Source organism: Bison bison, unplaced genomic scaffold (genome assembly GCF_000754665.1).
Source record: "Bison bison bison isolate TAMUID 2011002044 unplaced genomic scaffold, Bison_UMD1.0 scf7180017864495, whole genome shotgun sequence".
In the NCBI taxonomy this organism is placed as follows: Eukaryota; Metazoa; Chordata; class Mammalia; order Artiodactyla; family Bovidae; genus Bison; species Bison bison.
In genome coordinates, this window is record NW_011495054.1 from 7295105 (window position 1) to 7305263 (window position 10159).

The window sequence follows — 10159 nt, forward strand, 5'->3', positions numbered from 1 at the left end:
TAAAGCCCCCTGTCCACGAATCCCCCCTCCCATGGCCTCCTGAGCAGCCCTGGCACTTCCCCACGTGGTCCCCATGACACAGAGTGCCCCCTCCCCTTGGGATCTGTGAGTGACAAACCATCTTTTCAACAACCATCTCCTGGTTTGTTGGCCTTCCCTGGTAGCTCAGCTGGTAAAGAATCTGCCTGAAATGCGGGAGACCTGGGTTCGATCTCTGGGTTGGGAAGATCCCCTGGAGAAGGGAATGGCTGCCTACTCCAGTATTCTGGCCTGGAGAATTCCATGGACTCTACAGTTCATGGGGTTGCAAAGAGTCAGACACAAGTGAGCGACTTGCACTTACCCGGATAATCATAAAAGCTATTAGAACATCTGAGGCAGGAAAACACTGAGATTAGCTTAGCACTCATCACTAGAGGATTCCTTAAAAACATTGCATACACATGATACCTCCGTGCTAGGGGACTGCAGGGAGGGGATCATCTTCATTAACATAGAACGAGGTCTACAGTAAAAACCAATTCTTTACATGGTATGTCCAGCCTGAGCTGGAACCTTCTACCTACAACCCAATTCAAATACACATATGGAATGAGGCCTACAAAGGGTCACCAACAGGGCTGACCCCTGAGTGGCAGGATTCTGGGTCCTTTTCTTTTTTTGGCCAAGCCACGCAGCATGTGGGATCTTAGTTCCCCGGATCAGGGATCGAACCTGTGCGCTCTGCATTGGAAGCAGAGTCATAACCACTGGACCACCAGGGAAGTCCCTCCTTGATTTTTGGAAGTATTCTCAGTATTGCTTGCAATCTTCACAGGATAGTCATGAATTACTTTTGTAAATGAGAGAAACAAGGGGATATGATGGTACACTCAATCAACAAATACAAAAAAAGCCCCTTAACAAACCAGGATCTGTCTTTTCTATCCTCCTGATTCTCTCATGCAGACACATCTCCGTGATGGAACAAAGAATCCTCACGTTACACCATGAAAGTAAGCCACTATTACCTCCTGTCCCCTCTAGACTGGGCTGTCGGTCACAAGGCCAGGGCTGTGGGTGCCCCGTTCACCCTGCGATCCCCGCGTGCAGCCCAGGCCCTGCCCCGCGTGGGACTCAATCCTGCCAAGGCCGGCCCCCGAGGGACAAGTTCAGGGGGAGACACAAACACCCGCTGACACTGACCTTGGTGATCAGGTCTGAGTGCCTGATGATGACCCGGATGAAGAACCTGTGGTCCGTGACCTCGGCGCCCTCCTTCACTCTGGCGGCACCCAGGTACAGGTGCATCTTGTGGTTGGCGCAGGGCATGGCGGTCACGTCGAAGTTTCGCAACCGGCTGAGCTCCAGCTGGAAGGCCAGGGCCGGCTCCAAGTGACGGTAGATGCGATCTTCTGCAAACTGCGGGCCGACCAGGGAGAGAAAACAGATGGACACACAGACACACGTGGAGCTGGACACTGAGGCGGCATGCCTGCTTGATCCACGCCCTGTCCTGCATGCCCCCTGGTGCTGCGGGTTTAGTGCTCAGGAAAGAGGCACTCATGGTGTCCTCTAGCGTGAACTCGAGAGACTGGAGAGTTGAGATTTTGCGAAGTTCCAGCAGAGAGGAAGGTCTTGTGCTGGTATAGGTCTCTCAGCCCTGGGGGAGCCCAGTGCGTCCCCAGCACCTCCTGGCCCACCAGGCTGTTTTCTGTGAGCCATGACACAGAGTGCTTCTCAAGAAGTCCCTGGTTTCCTTGTGGAGATTGGTCCCCAGAAGGAAGCGACTGATGGTGCTAGAGTTTTAACTGAAGAGGCTAAAGGAAGGATGGGTCTTAAGTAGTAAAGTGAGGCTCTGGATAGATTAAAATACTGTTTGCTGGATGCTGGGTCTGTGCTGGGAACAAGACCACCTGTTCTAGAACAGGGATGAGCAAACTTTTTCTCAAAAGGCCAGAGAACCGATGGAGTACACAGTCGGTCACAGCCACAGTCCGACTTTTGAATCCACGTGCTCTGCGTCCGCAGATAAGGCCAATCACAGAGATTCCATCTGTGGTTGGGTGAATCCACGGATGTGGAAACCGCAGACATGGAGGGCTGAGTGTACTCGATTCTGCCTGATTCTACTGCTGGAGCCAGAAAGCCATAGGAGACAGCAAGAGATTAATAAGTAAGGCCTGTGTCCCAATCAAACTTTGGTTATAAAAACAGGGGGCTGGGGAATTTCCTGGTGGTCCAGTGGTTGAGACTCTGTGCCTCCACTGCAGGGGGCCTGGGTTCGTTTCCTGGTCAGAGAACTAGGATTCCACAAGCCATGCGTGGCATGGCCAAAAAACAAAACAAAAACCAACCAATCGATCCCTAAAAAACAGGGAGCCAGTTTGCAAGCCATAGTTTGCAAACCACTGTTCTAGAAGAATATAAACAAAAGAGGTTGGGAGACCTATCTTACAGAGTTACAACAGCAAGTATAAAAATTCTCCAGGTGAGACAGAAATGTGTATAGCAAAGGCTGAAAGGGTAGGAAATGTGAGGTCTGAGGCCCACATACAAACACGGGGCTCTCACTGGAAATACCAGCCCAGAGGAAGGCTGGAGTCTGCACTTAAGTTGCTCTTCTAGAATACAGGGATCATAAGGACTGGGGACAATATTCTTCCTGAATATCAAAGATCACAGGGAAGAGAGAACCACTTCATTGCTCTTCACCATACCTCATCTCTTGCTCTGAATGTGAAAAACTTGGGAAATTCTTTCTGCAAAAAAGACATATGAAAGACAATTAAGTCAAGCAAGACTTATTTAAATATTTATAGACTTGTTTTATGATTTTTAACCATTACCCAGGCCACTGCTAGAACAAATCATTTGGAAAGCCATCTCTCCTTTAGCCACCGATTATTCCCACCCCAATCTACAGAGCAAACTTCAAATAAATGGCACCGAGTCTTGAAGAATGTAAAGAACTCAGATGCGCCGAGCATGGGACTGACCTCTTGGGCAATCAGGAATGTGATTCTTCGGAGTCCACACTCCACAAGGATGTTTTTCTGCATTAAAAACCAAACATACAATGGGATCATACTTGGTCACACAAAGGAATGAAGTCCGGATACATGTTACTACTACCTGGATGAACCTTGAAAACATGCCGAGTAAAAGAGGCCAGTCCCCAAAGGCCTCATATTGTATGAAATTCCACTTAGTTTATTGATAGGAAACACCCAGAATGAGCAAATTCACGGACAGAAAGTAGATTAGTGGTTTCCAAGGGCAGGGAAAAGGGTGTTGAGTTGAGGGAAAATGGGGTGGCTACTAATGGGTATGGGGTATTTTGGTGGGGGTGGTGAAAACGTTCTAAAATATAATGATCGTAATGATGGTTACACAACCCTATGAATATATTAGTAATCTCTCCTTACTGACCAGGGATATGATCCAGGATCCCCAGTGGATGAATGGAACCATGGATAATACCAAACCCTATATATAGTAGGTTGTTGGGTTTTTTTTCCTATACATACCTACAATAAAGTTTAATTTACATTTAATTTTAATTTAATTAAATGTAATTTTAAATGTAATTTAAATTAATTTAATTAAATTAATTAAATTTAATTTAATTTAATTTAAATTTAATTTAATGTAATTTTAAATGTAAATTTAATTAAATTACATTTAATTTTAAATTACAAATTAGTACTGTAGCCCGCCAGGTTCTTCTTTCATGGAATTCTCCAGGCAAGAATGCTGGAGTGGGTTGCCATTCCCTTCTCCAGGGAATCTTCCTGATCCAGGGATCAGTCCTGCGTCTTCTGTATTGTAGGCATATTCTTTACCATCTGAGCCACCAGGAAAGCCCAAAATAGGAGATTAACCACATAGAAAAATTATAGCCATTTACTGTAATAAAAGCTATGTGATTGTGGGCTCTCAAAATATTTTCTTGTAGCTTAATGCCTTTTCTGTCTTAACTAAGCACTTATCACTCACTGTGGCCATAATGTTTGCAGTTTAAGGGTACATTTCTTTTTTCCTCCTTCACAATTTCATGGCTAGAAGAGTCAGTCTTACTGTAGATCTTAGCATCTCATATGTTTTTTTTCCTGCCTTATTAAGTCAAGAACTTTCACCTTTTCATTTAAGGGAAGCACCCTATGGCTTCTCTTTGGCATATCCGAATTGCCAGCATCGCTACCCTTGCACTTTGGGGCATAATTTGGTAAAATTCGGGTGACTTAACATAACTACTGCAATACCATGACAACTGACGGGACAGCCCAGCCACCTACTAAGTGACAAACGGTGGATGCGCTGGACAAAGGGATGATTCGCATCTGAGTCAGAGTGAGCAGAATGGTGCAATACTTCCTCATAGCAACTCAGAATGGCACACGACTCAAAACTGACAAATTGCCTATTTCTGGCATTTTCCATTTAATGTTCTTGGACTACAATTGGCCATGGGAAACTGAAACTAAGGAAAACAAAACTGCAGAAAAGAGGACTATGGTACCAAGAAGCACTGAACTGCACACTTTAAGTGGAGGAATGGTATGGTACGTCAATTATGTTCATACAGCTATTAAAATATATACACACACATTATTACACATGACACCACATGTTTATAAAACCAACCCAGTTATTTGCATAAGTGGTTGTTAACGTAAGTGACCATTTTAAAATTGGGAGTTTTGGACTTCCCTGGTGGCCCAGTGGTAAAGAATCCATCTGCCAATGCAGGGCACAGGGGTTCAATCCCTGGTTGGGGAAGATCCCACACGCCGCAGAGCAACTAAGCCTGTGTGCCCTTCAACTACCGAAGCCTTCACGCCCTTGAGCCTGTGCTCCGTGACAAGAAAAGCCACTGCAACAAGAAGCCCGAGCACCACAGCTAGAGGGCTGCCCCCGCTGTCCAGATAGAGAAAGCCCGCTCACGGCAACAAAGACCCCGTGTAACCAAAAACAAATAAATACAATCGTGAGTTTTCTGGCTTATCCCAATGAAAACACTGCCCTAAACTCCAAAACTATTTACTGACTGTATCATCTGCATAAGGTGGTGTATATACTGTGTCATCTTATTATGGCAACTCCCAGGGAGAGAGAAATGCCACCTCTGTGTTACTGGGGGGAGAAGCCAAATTTCTGGCCTGTTCAGCCTCCTCTGCCCAAGGTCACTGGCAAAGCAAAGCCGGCATGGGCAGCCAGGCCTGCGGCTCTGAAGCTCTCAAGACAACTCGGGCACATGGACACATCATCAAGACAGCCCTCCTCCTTCTCAGGGACCCAGACCCAGAGGCTGCCCAGCATACCTTGGACTGCACGAATGTTCGGAAAATGGGCACCAGCTGCTCATCCTCCTGGTGGTCCGCGTGCTGGAGGGCCACATTCAGGATGTGGATCGGCTCCTCTCGGAGGCTCTAGGACAGAAAGCCAAGGGGGGCGCCAAGAAAACCAAGTAGAAGGGCCCGGGGCCCCAGCCCGCCCCTCCTCGGCTTGCTCCCTGCTCACACCCTCACCTTGCTGTCGTCCTCAGAGTACAGGGAATTCCGGGCCTCGCTGAAGAGGGGGGTGTCCTTGGGCATGTTGGCAAAGCAGGAAATGACCTCATCAAAGTTCCTGGAGGTGCGGGGCAGAGAGGGAGGGCTGAGGGGCCGCTGCCCCACGAGGTCATAGGTCAGATCCAGACCCTCCCTCTTTCCCAACCACCACGCTGTGAGCGCATCCAAGTCTGTACAGAGCTCCTGTGGTTCCTGACTAGGTCCGAGGCACTAGTGATGGGGTCTTCCCCCAAAAGAAGAATGAACCTATGTGGTTTGAGATGGTGAATAAAAGAAAGGGTTCCAATACTTTGGGGGCATGGCTAGGGTCCCTTTTTTATTGGCTGGGAGACTCCTGCAATCTCATCTCACTTCTCTGAGTCAACTGAGGATAACAGAAGTAATCACTACACCTCCCAAGGCTGTTGTAAAGATACGAGATAATCCAAGCATGATGCATAATATACAGGGGCAGGCTGAGAAAAGCGCAATGGGGACTTCCCTGGTGGGCTGGTGGTTAAGAATCTGCCTTGCAGGGGACGCGGCTTTGATCCCTGGTCGGGGAACTAGGATCTCACACGTTGTGGAGCCTACGCGCCACAACTACTGAGCCTGTGTGCCACAACCACAGAGTCCGTGTGCCACAGCAAAAGATCCTACATGAGGCACCAAAGACCCAACACAGTTGAATACATACATCAAGATTTTTAAACAGGGGAATGATACTGACATTTTTGAGCACGTTATCTACATACTAACGATGGTTTAAATACAATATTTTTAATGTATTATCTCATTTAACTTTCACGGTGACCCTATGAAGTAAGTCCTCTTGTGCCCTTTATACAGATGAGAAAACAAAGGTATTGAGAGAAATCATTTGTTCAGAGTCTTAGAGTCAAGAAGCAGGGTGAGCCAGTATTCAAAAGCAGGAGGTGCTGACATGAACTCACACTTTTGATGCTATATTATTCTATTATTAACTCGCTGTGCCGTGTGTCTAGGCCACCCCCACCTGCGTGTGCAATGAACAGGTGGGTTCAGGGGAAGCTCGCTCAAGCCCTATGGTTGGGGTGTTCTGGGGAGACTGAACCCTGCTGGGTACCTGACGAAATCCTCGAATCTCTGGAAGGCGACCATGGCCCCCTTTCGCTGGGACTTGGGGGAGAAGCCACTGTCCATGAAGAGCTCCGTGCTGTGTCTCAGCAGTTCCGGGTTGGTGACACTGATGGGCACGGTCATCCTGCAGTGGGGGTGGGAGGTGGGGGGGTGAGGTAGCCGCCTGCAGATCCAGCCCCAAGAGCCATTCCTGCCCTGGAAGCTTCAGTGAGCCAGCCCCACAACAGAGTCTTCTGAAAGAGGGGGGCTTAGAATCGGAGGTGGAAGGGATAGGGGAAGAGATCCCCCTCTGGCCATGCACAGCGCACCAGGGGCCTGGACCTCAGTCCTGCTGGTCTCTCACCGGACCTCCCCTATGGTCACAAATGCACACAGGTGTGGAGGGTCCAGTCAGGCTCGGCCTGGGGAGGGACGGTGAGATGTCACCCCTTGTGACCTTCCCAGAGGCCTGGAAGAGCAGGGCCGTGGGGCAGCTGAGGCCACAGGTCCCAGGCAAGCTCCTGACCCTTCTAGCCGACAGCAACAGCAAGGGCCTGAGATGGTCAAGGAAGCCCTCCAGGGTCCTCAGTATCTCCCTGGCTGATAATAATGCCATGTGTCTATATATACTAAGGGTCACAACCATGAGCAGGACACTCATGTAGGTTCTTCCAAGAAACAAAGTGAGTGACTACCCCAGCCTTCTTCCCTAGCAGTGTTGAACTGCTGCAGCGAAGAACTCCAGAGGCAAAGAATTCTAGGACTTCCCTGGTGGTCCAGTGGCTAAGACTCTGTGCTCCCAATGCAGGGGGCCTGGGTTTGATCCCTGGTCAGGGAGCTGGACCCCACGTGCCACAACCACGAGCTCATGTGCCACGACTAAAGACCCCACGTGCTACAGTGAAGACTGAAGCTCTCTTGTGCTGCAACTGAGACCTGGTACAGCCCAATAAATAACACAAACAAAGGCAAGGACTGCCTCCTCGGCGGGGGGCAAGTTCAAAAGTTCTTACAGCACATCTCCCACAAGCCCCAAAAGGATCCCAAGCCCCTAGTCAGTCCCCTTTTCTCTCAACTGGGCAAAGGTGACAATCTTTATTTTGTGGGATGAGGAATAAAGCTGAATAGAGGAGAGTGTGGAAGCTCAGCACACGACTCAATGCACGTCACGCCATCGGACAGTAGTAACAGTATCCGTCACGATCATCAGAGGGATCCTCACTATTCACCAACTTGCTGTGTGCCAGGCACGGGCCTGAATGCTGTCTGTGCCTCATTCTTCATCAGGGTCTTGGACAACTTTGTCCAACAGAACTTTCTGCGGTGATGGAATGTTCTAGAACCACAATGTCCAATATGGCAGCCACAAGTCACACGTGAGCTGGTGTGACCAAGGACCTGAATTCTTAATTTAGTTTTGACACGTTTTAATTTCAATATCCCACAGGTAGGTAGCAGCTACCAGCCCAGACAGTGCAGAGTTAGGCGGCAGGCATGGGGTTATCTCCATGCTACTGAAAAGAGAATGGAGATGTGCAGAGACGCCAGGCTGGGGAACGGTGTGCCTAATGTCTCCCCAGCAGTTCCCAGACATCCCTGCTGGGTCCCTCCAGAGACAGGACTACAGTGGTCAGGGAGAAAAGAAACATAAGCCACCCCTCCCCAGGTGGGCACCACTCTGTACCGGTGTGGGTGGGAGGAGGGCAGCATGAACTGGAATTCCACCACGCAGGTGCCATCCGGGAACTGGCGGTGCTGCAGGCTGGTTAGCTCATAGGCGATGTAGCCCCTCCGCACATAGACCTGGTGAAACAGGAGCACAGACCGCACCTGAGAAAACCCAGGCTGGCGGGCCCCAGAAACAAGCCCAGAACACGGTCCCCAAAGCGGAACAGCGCAAACAGTGCAGACTGTATTTTGGGGGCTCCAAAATCACTACAGATGGTGACTGCAGCCAGGAAAGTAAAAGATGCTTACTCCTTGGAAGGAAAGTTATGACCAACCTAGATAGCATATTCAAAAGCAGAGACATTACTTTGCCAACAAAGGTCCGTCTGGTCAAGGCTATGGTTTTTCCAGTGGTCATGTATGGATGTGAGAGTTGGACTGTGAAGAAAGCTGAGCGCTGAAGAATGGATGCTTTTGAACTGTGGTGTTGGAGAAAACTCTTGCAAGTCCCTTGGACTGCAGGGAGATCCAACCAGTCCATCCTAAAGGAGATCAGTCCTGGGTGTTCATTGGAAGGACTGATGCTAAAGCTGAAACTCCAATACTTTGGCCACCTCATGGGAAGAGTTGACTCATTGGAAAAGACCCTGATGCTGGGAGGGATTGGGGGCAGGAGGAGAAGGGGACGACAGAGGATGAGATGGCTGGATGGCATCACCGACTCGATGGACATGAGTTTGAGTGAACTCCGGGAGTTGGTGATGGACAGGGAGGCCTGGCGTGCTGCGATTCATGGGGTCGCAAAGAGTCGGACACGACTGAGCCACTGAACGGAACTGAACTGAAAGCAGTGAAGAGTAAAATATGCTCACTCTTTAGAATGCTACTTCCTCTGCAAAAGACCAGGTGGTAAATATTTTAGGCTTTTGTGGAATATATCATCTTTATCACAAATCACAACTACTCAATTCTGCTGCTGTAGGGACTTCCCTGATGGTCCAGTGGTTAAGACTCCGAGCTCCCACTATAAGAGGCACGAGTTTGTGCCATGGACAATATGTAAATGCGTAGACGTGGTTGTATTCCAATAAGACTTTATTTACAAAACTGGGCAGGGGGCCAGATGTGACCCACAGACTATAGTTTGCTGACTCCTGCTCTAGAGTAATGCCATCCAGTGGAAATATAACACAGGCCATGGAGGCAGTTTTAAATTAATTTGAGATTTTCTAGTAGACACTTAAAAGGAGCAGGTAAAGATGATTTTAATAACATACCTCATTTCATCCCCAATAACTAAAATATTATCATTTCAACATGCAACCAATTTTTAAAAATTGAGATATTCTCCATTCTTTCTCCATACTGAGTCTTTGGAATCCAGTGTGTATCCTACACTCTGAGCACATCTCAGTCAGACTGGCCACATCTTAGGTGCTCACAAGCCACATGTGGCCAGCATATTGGACGGCATGGTTCAGAAGACTAACCATTGGGAATTTTTTTAACTGGATAGGGAATCCAGGGATTAACTGCTATCCTTTGAAATTGCTGCTTGCAAGGCTGGCCCTTGGCTAGCATGTGAGAACTTGGATTTGGGAGGGTTCCCACCATTCCCAGGGAAGAATGGTTGGCAGTGCATTAACTAAGCAAACAGTATGACTTATGCTGAGCATATATTTTCTTCCTGGGAGTCTGGAATTGTGGTATGTGCCAAGCAGAGGGCGCTTATGTGCTGTTGCTGCTGCTAAGTCTCTTCAGTCGTGTCCGACTCTGTGGGACCCCATAGATGGCAGCCCACCAGGTTCCCCCGTCCCTGGGATTCTCCAGGCAAGAACACTGGAGTGGGTTGCTATTTCCTT

General features: G+C 48.6%; 1 protein-coding gene across 1 annotated transcript in view; it reads right to left on the reverse strand.

Annotated features, from left to right (window-relative positions):
* The window catches only part of ACACB (acetyl-CoA carboxylase beta), a 111092-nt gene that overhangs the window by 30496 nt on the left and 70437 nt on the right, over positions 1–10159 (reverse strand). The window contains exons 28-34 of the mRNA XM_010828668.1: positions 8314–8432; positions 6637–6774; positions 5511–5610; positions 5304–5411; positions 2979–3035; positions 2700–2741; positions 1186–1401 (exon numbers count right to left, since the gene is read on the reverse strand). Coding sequence (XP_010826970.1) covers positions 1186–1401; positions 2700–2741; positions 2979–3035; positions 5304–5411; positions 5511–5610; positions 6637–6774; positions 8314–8432 — 780 coding nt within the window. The remainder of the gene's footprint in view (positions 1–1185; positions 1402–2699; positions 2742–2978; positions 3036–5303; positions 5412–5510; positions 5611–6636; positions 6775–8313; positions 8433–10159) is intronic.